We start from the raw sequence: 17,061 nt of genomic DNA on the forward strand, positions 1-17,061 counted from the left end.
AGAAAAAAAGGCTACAATAATAATCTAGTACAAAAAGAGTTAATAACAATAATCAAATTGTGATAAGTAAACATAAAAATAAAGTTTATTGAGTGAGAAAACTTTCTTGAAAATATTGAGTTACACAAGGCGATTAATAAGTTACAAGATTAAGTTATAGAGTTAATTACCATGACAACAAATTGCAATAATATAGCACGTAAAATAGGTTGCAGGTGAACAATGACACAACCTTATATAAGTCACCTGTCGTGACTGTACTTAAGTGAATAAATGGTTTTTATACTAAACTTGAAATTGAAAATGCATAAGGTACGATGAACTGAATGTTCGTTCTACAAATTTTTGATGATAAAATAACTGTTTAACGTAAAAAATAATGAAAACTGAACTTGCCTGTAGCACACAAAAATTAGCAAGAGACATATTAACACACAAATATTAGAAACTCGTGAATGAAGATGAATTAATACATACAGTAATCCTGGGCGTAGTCCGCAGTGGTGTATCAGGAATACGGGGGGTGAGAACGTGGTTAGAGATTGAGCAGGACGTGGCGTCTCAAAAATGTAGCAACAAGTTTGGAGAGATTCTGCATCGATGAAAAAGTAAGCAGCATCTAGGGAAGATTCGGCGTCGATAGAATTGGCAGTTTGTAGTAATTGAAGCACTTCCAGCATAGACGTAATATAGTGAATTTGAAGAATAACTTAACAAAGAAACGAGGCTGGACGAACATAGAAAACTGTGAAATCACGAAAAACTGACGAGTAGAACTAGAGAGTATTTTGACAGAGAAATACCGCAACGTTTATGAAGACGAAGAAATTATTAACAATATACGAGCGAAAGAGAACATCGAAACCTGGTCCTCCAAGGCGGGAAGACCAGGATTCGCACAGCGTGAAAGTCAGGACTAGAAAGAAAAAACTGGCGTGGTGAGAAGTAGGGGAAGCGAACAAAGCAATGGACAGAAGAGTGTGTGTGTGTTGACAACAATAGTAGTGTCTAAGTGTTAGTATGGGAACGAAACAAAAGGGAGTGTATGAGAGCAGCAAAATTAAATTTGCGAGAAATGAAAATACGCGGTCACTAAAGATGACAGAAATCGCCCGTCTGGCTGACGCCAGGTCTCGAATAAACCGAAGAAATATAAACAAACAGATACACATAAGACAAGCCCAAAACGAAACATGGTAATAAATTTACCATGCTTGTAATAACAACATGACCCAACCCTAGCTTTGAATTCAATGGAATAAAACGACTTTACACGCAAACGACGTATACAATGATAATAGTGACAATCACACTGAAGATAGTGATGACAGCAAAGACAGCGTACTAGCTGAGGAATTAAACGGATAATTCATCTTCCAGGAAGTAATTAAAGTTACACTAATAACCATTTACTGCAGTGTTTATCGATTAATTAGTAATAAGTAATATTTTGTCATCTGTTCAATGTACAGCACAGAATTAGCAAACTGCATTTAATTTTAAAATTGTTGCATTCATTTGTTAAAAATAGAACAATTATTTGTTAAGGAGAATTACTAAGAGCAAGGACAATAATCGGTGCCACTCCAAGCTCGCCATTTTTTGGCAGAGACTGTACATGAACTGCCTGTAGAACCCAAATACAAAAAGTATAGTTTGATTTTTGGTATCATTTTTTAATACATATTAATAGCTGTTCACACTGTAATGATACAATAAGATGGTGTCAACATACTGGTAATATTTTCTTGATCATGTTGTTGACTAGTATAAATATTTGCTCTATGTTCAGTAAACAAATTTCAAAAAGGATGCTGAAAATGGGAAATCCAAAGGAAGTCATCAGGTTTTGAATATTACTTGGTTTCAAATGGTGACTTTTTTTTGTTAAAATGTTTAATAGAATGTTTATTGTTGTTGATAAGTTCTCATGGTATCTTGTTGTACTTTAGTTACTATTAAGAATGGAAAAATTTCTGTCAATAGTATGTTATAGAACATTTTCAAAATTTACCCTAAAAACCTAAAATAATAGTGAAATTCTACAACCTAACAATCAGATACAATACCAATTACAATCTACCTTCCCCTATTACGAGTTATGATTAAAATTTAAGTTACTATTAAATTCCAGGGTATATAAATTTAAAAAAGCAAATGAATTTAAATACATAAACCAAATAACTCCATTTGGTAATTCTCAGCAATTATTTGATCAATTTCAAATTTCTTCATATATAATATACCAAAGTAGATATGCTTAGGATCAGGAAAACAGAAGAGTTAAATGTAAGAAAGCAAGTTTGGACAACGGGTGAGCCATACTACGTCAAAGACTGTGAATTATAAATCTGTGTCATTATCAGTAGTCTAGTCAATCAGCCCTCCTCTATGAATCATGAGACCTTGCCGTTGGTTTTTTTTTGTTTTTTTTTGGGCGAAAAACGATTGGTCGTTATCATCGCCCGTTAAATAAATAAAAGTAATTAAAACTTAAAACTACTATCACAGGAAGCAAAATCCGGAATGGGTGTAAAACGCTCATTCTCGGCTAACAAAAACACTAACATGTAACTTAAAACTACGTTAAAAACTATCATATTAAAACTAAAAAAAGGGATAAAACTTACAACTAGTATCACAAAAATCGTACAACTAATATCACAGACGAATTAAAAAACATAAAACAACAAAATATGAATACATATATATAAAAAAAAATTCCGATCGGGAGTGTAAAAGGCTCGCTACTCGGATAACAAAAACAATACATAGGACTAGGGTAATTAAATTTTTTGTATTAACCCTATACTACGCAAAAACAGAAACATCCGGTTTAAAACCTCTTTATCATTACATAAGATACCACGGATGTTTCTGGGTAGTTTAAATTTACGACGCAATGCCGCATAACATATGCAGTCCACGAGTATGTGGCGCACAGTCACGCGGCAGTTGCATCGTGCGCATAGAGGTGGTTGTCCTCTTGTAAACAGGTACTCGTGTGTCCACCCGCAATCGACAGAGAACTACTTCCTCACGCCGGGGTTTTCTGTATGAGGAGTCCCATGGTAACACAGAATCTTTAATCTGACGGAGTTTATTATCAATGGTAGCCGTCCAATCACCTTGCCACCTTGCTCTTAATAATTGTTTTACATAGTTAATGAAATCAGAAGTAGCAACTCGGGTGGTGAAAGGAGGCTGGTTACATGCTTCTTTGGCAGCGGAATCTGCATGTTCATTACCTGGAATCCCTACGTGGCTAGGGACCCAGCAAAAACTAAATTCTGTGTTGCAATTATTCAACTCGGCGATTGCGTTGTAAATTTCAATGACGATAGGATGTTTGGAATAAAAGTTTTTTAAGGCTTGGAGAGCACTACACGAGTCACTGCAAATAAGAATTTTTCTATATTTAGGGTTAATGATGTTTAGAGCCTTATTTATAGCGTATAGTTCAGCGGTAAACACACTCGTAATACCGGGTAGACCAAACATATAAGTTCTCTCACTGACAACAAATGCACACCCAACTGTATCGTTTTGTTTCGATCCATCAGTGTATACAACCGCGTCTGGTTTCATCTTGGAGAGAACACACTGAAACATTTGCTGAAAGACAATGGTGTTGATTGTTTATTGTATGTAGTCAGGTCAAAATAAAAATTTATGAGGTTTATTCTCCATGGAGGATATGAGCAAGGATACATAGGAAAGAATGACGGTGTCAACATTTATATGCTGCAGCAGACGCCAGGTACGGACACCTACAGGTGCAGTACGACGTGGATGGTCCTCATACTTTCCTAGATTAGGATTTCTAAAGACCGAGTCAAGAACCGGGTGATTTGGCTGTCCTCTGAGACGAGCAAAATAAGATAATAAGAGCTGGTCTCGTCTATCCCAAAGTGATGGTTCACCACAGTCTACAAGTAAGCTTGCGACAGGACTTGATCTAAACGCGCCTGTGGCAAGCCGAAGGAAAGCATGATGTATACTATCCAGCATTTTAAGCACGGTTTGACGAGCTGAAGAGTAGGCGACACAACCAAAATCTAAACGGGAGCGAACAAAGGAATAGTAAAAACGTATCATACATGATCTATCGGCTCCCCAGTTGGTGTTAGTAAGGACTCGCATCATATCTAGAAGTTTGGAACATTTTGTTTTCAATTCTTTTAAATGTTTGACCCAAGTAAGACGGCTATTAAAAAATAAACCTAAAAACTTGACGTAAGTAAAGATAGTAATAGTCTCTCCGTTCAGAAATACTTGTGGAATAGAAGGGTTTCGTAGCCGAGAAAAAACTACACATTTTGTTTTTTTCGGATGAAAATGTGAAACCAGTAATCCTGGACCAAGTTTCAAGGTGAGATATAGTGTTCTGCAGTAGTCTCTCTGCTGTAGGTGCTGAACGGCTTGCAATGTAGATAGCAAAGTCGTCAGCAAATAGAGAGCATGAGACAGGAGCCTGCACACATTTGGTAATATCGTTTATGGCTACAGAAAATAAGGTGGCACTTAATACACTACCTTGAGGCACTCCATTCTCCAAGATGAACTATCTGAGAGCGAATCATCCACACGAGCACGAGCCGTTCGGTGATTTAAGAATCCCCGGATAGAAGCAAGCATATTGCCCTTGATTCCCCATTCTTTGAGAGTGTTAAGAATACCACGTCGCCAGACTGTGTCATACGCCTTTTTTATATCGAAGAAGATAGCGACGAGGTGCTGCCGATTTAGGAAAGCGTTTTGTACACTAAAGCGTTTTTGACACTAAATGGTCAATAGAATATCGTCCTTGTCGAAAACCACACTGTTCTGGAGATAGAAAGCCATATTTTTCCAAGTACCATGTAAGTCTGCGGTTTACCATTCTCTCCATTATTTTACACAAAACGCTTGTTAATGAAATAGGGCGGTAGCTTGAGGGGTTCGTTTGGTCTTTACCAGGTTTTAGTACTGGTATAATAAATGCTTCTGACCAGCCGGGTGGGAAGACTTGTTCGGAGAATAAACCGTTGAAAATATTCAAAAGTTGTTGTAGTGCCGAATTAGGAAGGTGTGAAAGCATGGAAAGGAGAATGTTGTCTGGTCCAGGGGAAGTGTCCCGTGAGTTTTTAAGTGCATGCAACAATTCTTTAAATACGAATGGAGTGTTTAATTCACCAACCGAATCACCAGTGTTTAACGATAATACTTCTATTTGTATCTTGTAACGTTGAAAATCGTTATTATATGATGAGGTGAGAGACACCGAGAGGAAAGATTTTGCTAGACTATTTGCCACTTCCGAGGATGATGAAAGGAGTTCTCCTTCATCAATAAGACCGAGAATAGATTGTTTCGGTGATCCGAAAATTGCACGAATTTTCTTCCATACAGTAGACGTAGGAGTAGTGCGTGAGATAGTGCTCACGTATTTCGTCCATGAATTCCTCTTAGCGTCCAAGAATACTCGACGGCACACCGCTCTAGCCCTGCGGTATAAATTTAGATGTTCTGTTGTAGGCCTACGATTAAATTTTCGTAGTGCCTGCCGTCGATTCCTAATAGCATATTTGCATTCATCGTTCCACCATGGAACGATAGGACGTCTAGGATTACCCGATGTTTGTGGGATATATCTGTTGGCATTCTCAAGTATCATGGACGCAAAAGAAGAATATTGGTCGAGGATGTTCGCTCCATCGTCATACTGAGATTGGAATGCTGTATGGTATCCGTTCCAATCTGCCTTTTCAACAATCCATCTCCGTGGCCTTCTTTTAATCTCGCAGTCTACACCGAAACCAATAATAATTGGTCTATGATCACTGCCGTGAAAGTCATCACAAACAGACCAATTAAAATGAGGGAGCACATTCGGTGAGTATATGGAGAGATCAAGGTTAGATACAGTACCAGTTGATAAGGACATAAATGTGTGTGATCCATTATTCAGTAGGCAAAGGTCAAAGTCTTGTCTCAATCTGTTTATCATATTTCCTCGAGTGGAGCAGAAGGTTGAGCCCCAGGAAATATGATGGGCATTGAAGTCTCCTACTATTAACGATGGAGATGGTATTTGCGTGAAGAGATTTGAGACATCTACAGCACTGAACTCAATGTTCGGTGAGAGATACAGATTGCAGATATGCAATTTGAAGGGAATAGAGACCTTTACTGCAATAGCAGGAATGAGAGTGGTTAGTTGAATTCTGGTGGCTGACACCCCATTCTTCATGAAAATCGCTACTCCACCACTCTCCCTACTGTCCACTAGGCAGTCGTATCTCTCACAGAAGTATCCTCTGAGTGTAATTGGGTCATGTTGTAGAAGGTGAGTCTCTTGGAAACACACGATTAGTGGATCATGTGTGTGCGCTAGTAGTCTAATATCTTCAATGCGGGACCGAATACCTCTAACATTCCACTGAATAATGTTCATAAGTGTAAAAAAAAATAAATAAAAAAATTAAATAATTAAATTTCGAAAATTATATAAAAATTAGTTGTACGTGATTCGGTTTTTCTTTTTTGTATTTTTTATTTTAAAGAACTCCGATGCCCTAGGGTCGGGTGGTTCTTCAACCATATCCTCCAGTATATGAGGTGATGGTGGAGGAGATTTATTTGAATGGGATGCTGTAGTTGACATCCCAGAGGAGATAGTTATGTGGGTTCCCTTTATGGGGAGCGTATTAGGTGGCTTACTGCCAGCTGTGATAGTCGCTATTCGTGCCGGTACGACTTTGGGAACAGGAACTTTCGTATGTATCACACTGTTTGATTCACTAACTGCGACGGAGGACTTTTTATTCATTTTTGTCAGCTCTGAGATAGTGGCTGTAAGTGAAGCTACTTGATCAGATAGCATCTGAACAAGTTTTTTAAGCTCATTGCAGGATCCGCACTGCTGATTATTAAAATTTGTAGGAATTTGTTTAGATGTAGCGGTGGCAAAAGATACGTCTGGTTTAACCAGGTTCCGTGAATTGTTATCTTTTTATATTCTCTACGTGCAGCCGGAAAAGATAGTTTTTGCTCTGTACAGATTTTGAGAATTGCCTTTTCTTCTTTAAAAGTTGGGCAATCTCGGGAGCGGGCTGTATGTGGCCCACTGCAGTTTGCACATTTTTCACTCTCTTCGCAGTTAGCGTCGTTGTGACCTTCTTTACCACATCGAGCACAGATCTCAGTTTTCGTGCAAGATGTTGTAGTGTGACCAAAACCTTGGCATCTGAAACATCGCCGTGGGTTGGGTATGAATGGTCGTACCCGAACCGAGAGGTAACACACTTTAATCTTTTCTGGTGGAACAGGGAGATTGAATGTTAATATAAGAGACGGTGTCGGTTCTTCTGTTCCGTTCTGCCGTTTCATTATACGTTTCCCTTCAACAACATCTTGGTGGCAAAGCTCATCAACTATTTCCGAGATATCTATATCTAAAAGGTCTCTACAAAAAATTACACTCCGGCTCGTATTTAATGTTTTGTGGCATTCTGCACTTATATTTATACCACCCATATTACGGAGACGTAAGATAGATCAACTCTATTCATCGTTGAATGTTTCGATCAGAGTCGATCCGTCACGTAATTTCCTGATATTCTTCGGGGAGCCACTTGCACCTGTTATGGTTTTGTTTATTAAGAAAGGTGAAACCTTTTGAAGGGAGCCACCTTCCTGACTATTTCTGAGAACAACGAATCTAATATTTTTATATTTCGATTCTAACAAGTTGTGGTTCTCTTCAGTAGGACTTTTATCCTCGTCAGACAAAGCTGACCGAGGTCTCTTCAGAAGACTGTATTTGGTGGTTTTTTCAGATGGACCACCAACCATCATTGAGTTTATTGTTGGAACTGAAATTTTGGTCCCACGAGTACCGGCGAAAAATGGACCACTCCAGCAGAGCGCACGCGTACTGGAGCTAGAGCTAAATACAACTGGGTTCGCCCTGGTGCCCAGAGGACATCGTTCGAGACTCACTAGGTAGAGCCATTCACCCATCGGCACGATTTGTTCCCACCTTGGGTTACAGTTGCGTTTCGTAAGATGTCGCAACACCACCGAGTGTAAATGTAAGAAATACCAGTGTAGGTTGTTGTTGTGTAATTGTGTATGTGTGTATGTTGTAATTTATGTAGTGTTCTTGGTGTAGTATATGTGTATAATGTAAAGTGTTCCGCAGCTCATTGTATAGTGGGAAGGAAAGCTGCGGAGGCTAGGCCCGTGGGGACGCCAACCCCCAAAGTCTTAATAGTCTCAGGGATACAGAGTAGCTGGACCAAAGGTGCAACCATATCGGAGAGGTATCTGTTGAGAGCCAGACTAAGGAATGATTCCTGAAAGAGGGCAGCAGCTCTTTCAGTAGTTGTTAGGGGCGTGAGTCAATACTTAAATGGCCATATCAACACCACTCAGTCCTCTGAGTACTGTGCACCTGAAAGCAATGGAAAACTACAGCTGCTTTTTTTCCAAGAAAATGTGGCTCTCTGCATTTTCATATAACAATGATGGAGGCGCTTTCCTTGGTAAAATATTCCGGAGGTAAACTAGTCCCCCGTTCGGATCTCCGGATGGGGACTACTACGGAAGAGGTCACCAGAAAATTAAAAAATAACATTCTACAAGTCTGAGCGTGGATTGTTAGAAGCTTAAAAAAGGTTGGTAGGCTAGAAAATTTAAAAAGGGAAATGGATAGGATAAATGTGGATGTAGTAGGAATTAGTGAGGTTCGGTGGGAAGAGGAAGGCGACTTTTGGTCAGGTGATTTTAGAGTAATTAACTCAGCTTCAAATAATGGGCAGGCAGGAGTAGGTTTCATAATGAACAAGAAGATAGGGAAGAGAGTAGAGTACTTCAAAACACATAGCGATAGAATCATTGTAATAAGGATAAAATCAAACCTAAACCAACAACGATTGTTAACGTCTATATACCTACAAGCGCCCATGATGATGATGAGGTAGAGTGTGTATACGAAGAGATTGATGAAGCAATTAAACACGTAAAAGGAGATGAAAATTTAATAATAGTTGGAGATTGGACAAGCATTGGAAAAGGCAAGGAAGGAAATATAGTGGGTGAATACGGGCTGGGTAAAAGGAATGAAAGAGGGAACCGACTTATAGAGTTTTGCACGAAGTATAATTTAGTAATTGCTAACACCCAATTTAAAAATCATAAAGGAAGAATACACACTTGGAAAAAGCCAGGCAATACTGCAAGGTATCAGATAGATTATATCATGGTTAAGCAAAGATTTAGAAATCAACTCGTTGACTCCAAAACTTACCCTGGAGCAGACATTGATAGCGACCATAATTTGGTGATAATGAAATGTAGATTGGGGTTTAAAAACCTGAAGAAAAGGTGTCAGATGAATCGGTGGAATTTAGAGAAGCTTGAGGAAGAGGAGGTAAAGAAGATTTTTGAGGAGGACATCGCAAGAGGTCTGAGTAAAAAAGATAAGGTAGAAAATGTAGAAGAAGAATGGGAGGATGTTAAAAAGGAAATTCTTAAATCAGCAGAAGCAAACTTAGGCGGAATAAAGAGAACTGGTAGAAAACCTTGGGTTTCAGACGATATATTGCAGCTGATGGATGAACGTAGAAAATATAAGAATGCTAGTGATGAAGAAACTAAAAGGAACTACCGGCAATTAAGAAATGCTATAAACAGGAAGTGCAAACTGGCGAAAGAAGAGTGGATTAAAGAAAAGTGTTCAGAAGTGGAAAGAGAAATGAACATTGGTAAAATAGACGGAGCATACAGGAAACTTAAGGAAAATTTTGGGGTACATAAATTAAAATCTAATAATGTGTTAAACAAAGATGGTTCACCAATATATAATACGAAAGGTAAGGTCGATAGATGGGTGGAATATATTGAAGAGTTATACGGAGGAAATGAATTAGAAAATGGTGTTATAGAGGAAGAAGAAGAAGTTGAGGAGGATGAAATGGGAGAAACAATACTGAGATCTGAATTTAAGAGAGCATTAAAAGATTTAAATGGCAGAAAGGCTCCTGGAATAGACGGAATACCTGTAGAATTACTGCGTAATGCAGGTGAGGAAGCGATTGATAGATTATACAAACTGGTGTGCAATATTTATGAAAAAGGGGAATTTCCGTCAGACTTAAAAAAAGTGTTTTACTCACGATACCAGAAAAAGCAGGGGCAGATAAATGTGAAGAATACAGAACAATTAGTTTAACTAGTCATGCATCAAAAATCTTAACTAGATTCTATACAGAAGAATTGAGAGGAGAGTGCAAGAAGTGTTAGAAGAAGACCAATTTGGTTTCAGAAAAAGTATAGGGACAACAGAAGCAATTTATGGCCTTAGATTAATAGTAGAAGGAAGATTAAAGAAAAACAAACCAACATACTTGGCGTTTATAGACCTAAAAAAGGCATTCAATAACGTAGACTGGAATAAAATGTTCAGCATTTTAAAAAAATTAGGGTTCAAATACAGAGATAGAAGAACAATTGCTAACATGTACAGGAACCAAACAGCAACAGTAACAATTGAAGAACATAAGAAAGAAGCCGTAATAAGAAAGGGAGTCCAACAAGGATGTTCCCTATCTCCGTTACTTTTTAATCTTTACATGGAACTAGCAGTTAATGATGTTAAAGAACAATTTAGATTCGGAGTACCAGTACAAGGTGAAAAGATAAAGATGCTACGATTTGCTGATGATATAGTAATTCTAGCCGAGAGTAAAAAGAATTTAGAAGAAATAATGAAAGGCATAGATGAAGTCCTACGCAAGAACTATCGCATGAAAATAAACAAGAACAAAACAAAAGTAATGAAATGTAGTAGAAATAACAAAGATGGACCACTGAATGTGAAAATAGGAGGAGAAAAGATTATGGAGGTAGAAGAATTTTGTTATTTGGGAAGTAGAATTACTAAAGATGGACGAAGCAGGAGCGATATAAAATGCCAAATAGCACAAGCTAAACGAGCCTTCAGTAAGAAATATAATTTGTTTACATCAAAACTTAATTTAAATGTCAGGAAAAGATTTTTGAAAGTATATGTTTGGAGTGTCGCTTTATATGGAGGTGAAACTTGGACAATCAGAGTATCTGAGAAGAAAAGATTAGAAGCTTTTGAAATGTGGTGCTATAGGAGAATGTTTAAAATCAGATGGGTGGATAAAGTGACAAATGAAGAGGTATTGCGGCAAATAGATGATGAAAGAAGCATTTGGAAAAATATAGTTAAAAGAAGAGACAGACTTATAGGCCACATACTATGGCATCCTGGAATAGTCACTTTAATATTGGAAGGACAGGTAGAAGGGAAAAATTGTGTAGGCAGGCCACGTTTGGAATATGTAAAACAAATTGTTAGGGATGTAGATGTAGAGGGTATACTGAAATTAAACGACTGGCACTAGATAGGGAATCTTGGAGAGCTGCATCAAACCAGTCAAATGACTGAAGACAAAAAAAAAAAAAAAGTCAATCAGCTACCAGTTTTGTAAGTTATTGAGATCTGTTTGTATGTTAATCTGTTATGTGCAGATAGGTTGTAGTTAAGATTAGTTAGATTTAAAGTTAAGGTTAGAATTAAAGTTACAATTCTGTGAAGAGAGGTTAGGAATAAATTTAAGTTTAGTAAAATATACAATTTAGTAATATATATTTACATTAGATAAATCTAGTTACACCAATACTTTACACCATCTCGTAGGGCACTTGGCCAAATTTATGTTTACACAGATGTATAGTAACTTCACAAAGCAAGACTTCACCATATGTTTGATGCTATTAGTCATATGTATGACAGAATCACCTCACAAAAAGCACAGTCAGTAATGTTCAGATGGCTTATCTTAATAGTCATCAGAGTCTTTGGTTAATGTTGACTATTAGTGTTAATTTATGGATTATTCCTCTCTCAACAAAACTGTAACCTTAACCTTATTTGTAACTCTAACATTAACCTTAATCTTAACCTCCTCTCTCCGTTCTCACAGAGCAGATTAGCATTAGATTAGTGGTGATAAAGTAGCCAGGTATTTGACCTTGCATGAGTCACACACTGTCCAAAACTGCTTTTCAACATTTTGATCTTGTACTTTACTGATCCTAAGCATATTTTCTATGGTATAAAGTATGAAAAAAATTAAGTTGACTGAGTTCTTGGTCAGAATTAACCTCCAATCAAATATCTAAAAAAAATTAATAATATTTTTGAGATATCATTCTGAGATTCCTCCTACAATAAGAAAATTTCAATTTTCATTTACAAGCAATTGCAGTAACTGAATACTTAAATAGTTAATATTATTAAATAATACACAATAATAATATTGATTATTAAACCTTCAGAGCTATGAAAATGTTTCAAAAGTAACAAGTTATGAATTAGTATAGTGTTGAGAAAAATTATGAATAAAAATTATTTTCTACATACCAAATTGAATATAGAATGTTAATTTTTAATATTTTATAAATTAGATCTATATTTACTGAGCCAGTAATTCATAGTATTTAGATTTTTTCTATTGCAATTTAACTGAATACACCAACAAAACTTAAAAATATTATTTGCAATACATTATGTACAAAGTTTTGCAGTTTATATGTTCATAAATTATAGCAACACACACTAAGGATGCTCAACAAATAAATCATAAGCCATGAATGAAAAAATTTAACATTATCTGAAGATGCATACAAAGAGGTTATGTAGTATTATAATAAATATTACAAAGGTAACGTGCAACAAAGAATTCAAGTTTAAAATGTCAATTTTTCCTACTTCTACATAAAAACTTGCAAAACAATACACAAATAGAAATCCTTATTACTTACTTGCAAATAGTTTTTACTTTTTTTAATTTGTTGGACTCCAAAGTTTTCGAACCGGAATGTGTAAGCTCTTCAATTAATTCAGCCAATTCGTTACACTCTTCACTGTTTAAAGAACTCCGGGTTAACTTTTTTATTTCCATTGTCAACATAAGCGTAATACACTAAGCTAAGTATGATCACGAATGTTATGTGATCACTTCAAACATACTTATCGTTTTCTACATCAACGATCACTCAAAACAGAACCCAACAGACTTAATGCAACTCATTTGTAATCCGTAAAAAAAGAATTGGTTTGTTTCCGATTTACAAAAAAAAAAAAAACTATTTACAAATTTATATCTGAAACAGACTTCCTCGTTGATAGAAACTCAGGAATACAAAAAAATAAAATACTTTACATTTCATCTGAAAAATTAAATTACATTATTAATATTAACATCGTAAATTCATAATAGGGAAATAATCTTATTTTCTCAACTTTGCGAATTTACTAAAATAATCGTACCAATACTTCTGTAACTAATTCACCAGATTGCTTCAACGCACCTTCCTACACTTTTACAAATAATAACCATATAAACGTGTGGCTCGATTAACGTTAAATTTCTACGCAAATACAAGGACATGTTTTTTTTTCTGATCGGCGCATAACGAAGTATCGTAAGCGCACGGAGCCGATAGCAAGGTAGTAAACAAATAAATATTAAAAAGTAACAATTAGAAATTAAATTTAAAAAAATAAACAACAGTAATATAAAAACAGCATAGATAAAAAACCTATGACGTATGTTAAGCCAAATAAAACCACAATGAATGCAACATTGTAATAAAAGAATAAAATAACCATCGCCAAACAGGATTAATAGACAGTAAAGTTTAAATGAATAATCAAATTTTTGAATAAAGATGTACGGCCTTCACAAATCGTACGACATTAAATAACATCATTACATTGTTCCCTATGTAGCTCACATTAGAGCACTACCAAATCACCCAACGTTTGATGCAATGTTCTCCAACCAGCAAGTTAATCGATATGAAGAACGGTCAAGACTTCTTACATCTAAATACTTTACCTCCAGTTCCTACCGTTACTCAACGTTATTACCCCCTTTGGCGGCTTTTCCCCGTGAATTATTGTTTTAGTCTCAGTCAATATCAAAAAAAGGACGCAAATCCGGTTATCTTATGAGAAAACTTTTTAATATTTAAATAACGTGAATCCTGATGCTATAGTTTAAACAGACGCTTTAGACACGATAATTCTGTTGGTTGGGCTTTTGTGATTGCTAATAAAAGATATATATTTGGCCTTCCCAGCATCTTCAGTAACATTGTATACAGTTCGTTATCTCTGAAATTATTAAACATAACTCAACCATGAGCTTCTGTTAAATTCCTAGTCATATTGGAAAATTCAGGCAATGTGCATGCTAATTGTGAGGCAAAAGAGGCCTGTTTGTAGCCTCATTTCACTAATCCGATTGTTTTAATGATCTTGTCTTTTGAAAAAGGGGGTTTTAAACTACTCTCTTAACTGGAATTGAACAGTACGCCAGTAGTTCACCAATTTATGAGCTTGGATTAATAACATGATTTTGTTAGATTGTAATTATATATTATCTGTAAATATTTACATTTTTAAATAAATATTTAAAAATTATAAACTCTAGAAGAATTATAAATAACTAATGATTGATTAAATTATTCACATAGTCATTATTGACTGATAATTCAAATAATAATTAACAACTAATGATCCTAATGTACAGATTGCATACCCACTGCTTGTTTCTAAGAATACTAGTATGATGTTGAATTCCAAGCTCATAAATTGCTAATGGAACTCTGTAATTGGTATGTGGATGATAAACTTCACACCTGTATTTAGAATTCTTGCATCATTTAGTTTTTGTTATTGGTCACAAATTTAGTCTGCTTCACAATCTACATGAAATACAATAGTTTAGAAGTACATAGTTAGGTTAGTTTTTATCTCTAGCAGGATCCAAGCTTTTTTCATTAACAAAAGGCATGTTTGGAAAATAAGTATTATTTCCATACATGTATGCTAAATACCAAACTGTGTTGTTATAATCATTACTTGTGCTGGTAAGAAGCTGTTATTAGTACTGGTAAGAAGCTGTTATTCCTTCAATTAGATTTACTCAGCCACCATCATGAGCAATGCAGCATATATTTACAGTTTGTCTGAAGTTTCTAAAATGTTTAGAAAGTTAAAGGAACCACCTGATTGTGAATATAAAATGTGATACCTGCTGAAATTCATTGGCTGATAAATAAAGTTTATAGTAAAAATGTATAATGAGTGAGAGAGTGGGTTAGATAGTTGAAGAAACTAATGAAGAAAGAACAAATGTGCATTATTGGGCTCAGAGAAGGTAATCTTTAGTCATCAATAATGATTTGGTGCAGAAAATCAATGAAAATATTTGTGGTAACAGATGGTTTACGATTTCATCACTTTCTTGTAAACTTTTTCAGATTTCTAGCATTTTCTAGGCTGAAGTTGTAACAGATTGTTTAAAGTATTGGAAGTTGTATTCATGCTGGGTTCCAAAATGCTCACTGAGTGCACCCAAGCAGACAACTAAGCATTGTTAAACTTTTCTCACGTGTTTCAGTGATGTAAGAGATGTCATTTTGAGTCAGATAGTCACTGATGGTGGAACATGAATGTCACACATTCCAGTGGAAGTAAAATGGCAGTACATAGAAAGTGGAGACATAGTATCCATAGTAGTTTCCAAGAAAGCAGTGATTCAAGAACATCATTTCAGCTTTAAAGACTATGTGCACCATTTTTTGGGAAGGAAGAAAATTTTGCCTATCAATTTCATACCAAAAGCTGCAACAATAAATGCTGAACATTGCTGTGAGATACTAAAAAACAGCTTGTGCAATACAAAACAAAAGATAGGGTGTGTTTAGTTGTGGAATCATGTTGCTTCATGATAATGTTTGGTGTCATGTTGCTTGTCAAACCCAAGATCAAATCAAAAAATTTAGTTAGGACAGATAGATCTTTCCCTAATACAAATATGTTTACCATAGATATTTTTAAAGGACAGATTATTGATTAAGAACCTAAAGATTAATTCTAGACTTGCCTTTTCAAACCTAAGATCGCCATATGTGGGATAAATCACAGCCTTCATGAGGTGATGCTGTTTTGTAATATAAAATGGTGGACTTAGTTTTGAAAAAAATATTTCCTTCTATGGAAACAGTTTCTGATGTACAGACTTATGATGATTTGGTAATTCTGATGATTCTGTAATTCTGATTCTAAGATTAGTAATAATATAAATTGAGCTAAGAATAAAAATAATAATTTTGATAAAGACTGAAACTGAATAAAAGATCAAGGGCAACTACCTAATGTGATACAACAACCGATATTATATAAAAAAATTAATCAAATTTTTTTGATTTAGTATCTACTACTTTTTTTGTGGAGCTATTTCTTTGATTTATTCTAACTTTGTTACAGTGAATTCTGAAGATACCACTGCTATTTCTTTTTGGATATAGTCAATGGTAAATGAATAAAGAGCTGATAAAGCAATAAAAGTGTTAGTAGAAAATTTTCATTGGTGGGTAGAACATCAACAAAAACTTTTTTCGGAATTTGTTTATAGCATATGGTAGCCTGATATGTTAGTTGTTGGTAAATGTGTAACTTGTATCCCCTAACATAATTTTCAAAAAAATGGGCTATATTGCTACCTGTAAATTGGTTGGTAATGTGGATTATCAGTTTTGACATAATTTGCATCTTTTGTGAGTAAGAGGTTTTACCAAAATAAGCCCTATAAATAAGCCCAAAATAATCCCTATGTGTTAACAGTTAATTCCATCTTAAAAACAGGGAAGTAAACTGTTCTACACTTCAGTCACTCTGGTCTCCTGGAGTGCATTGCCAGAGTGCTGTGGCTTTGTCTAATTTCAGTGATATTTTTTGGCTGCTGGTCGAGTGCGTACCTTGCAGCAGCATCAAGGCTTCTACTGGCTTTCAGACTGCGGACACTGTCAGCACTTTTACAGTATAGACTTATCATTGCCGACTTCCTTGGAAGTGACAGGAGTGGCTTTATACGACGTGTACCCGCCTCATCGCGGCTGAAAGATAGCAAAGACTGCTATTCGTAAACCCCGGTAACGAGTAAATGGTTGTGCCCTCTACTCCTACTCGAG

The 17,061-nt window shown here is 35.8% G+C and overlaps 1 protein-coding gene across 2 annotated transcripts in view; it reads right to left on the minus strand.

Annotated features, from left to right (window-relative positions):
- LOC142334032 (UV-stimulated scaffold protein A-like) overlaps nucleotides 1-13,096 on the minus strand; it is a 73,791-nt gene extending 60,695 nt beyond the window's left edge. For both annotated transcript variants that reach the window (XM_075381813.1, XM_075381732.1), the window contains exon 1: nucleotides 12,841-13,096. In XM_075381813.1, coding sequence (XP_075237928.1) covers nucleotides 12,841-12,989 — 149 coding nt within the window. In that variant the 5' untranslated portion in view covers nucleotides 12,990-13,096. The remainder of the gene's footprint in view (nucleotides 1-12,840) is intronic.
- Nucleotides 13,097-17,061: the final 3,965 nt, after the last annotated feature.

This window comes from Lycorma delicatula, chromosome 1, assembly GCF_047948215.1.
Source record: "Lycorma delicatula isolate Av1 chromosome 1, ASM4794821v1, whole genome shotgun sequence".
Taxonomy (NCBI): Eukaryota; Metazoa; Arthropoda; class Insecta; order Hemiptera; family Fulgoridae; genus Lycorma; species Lycorma delicatula.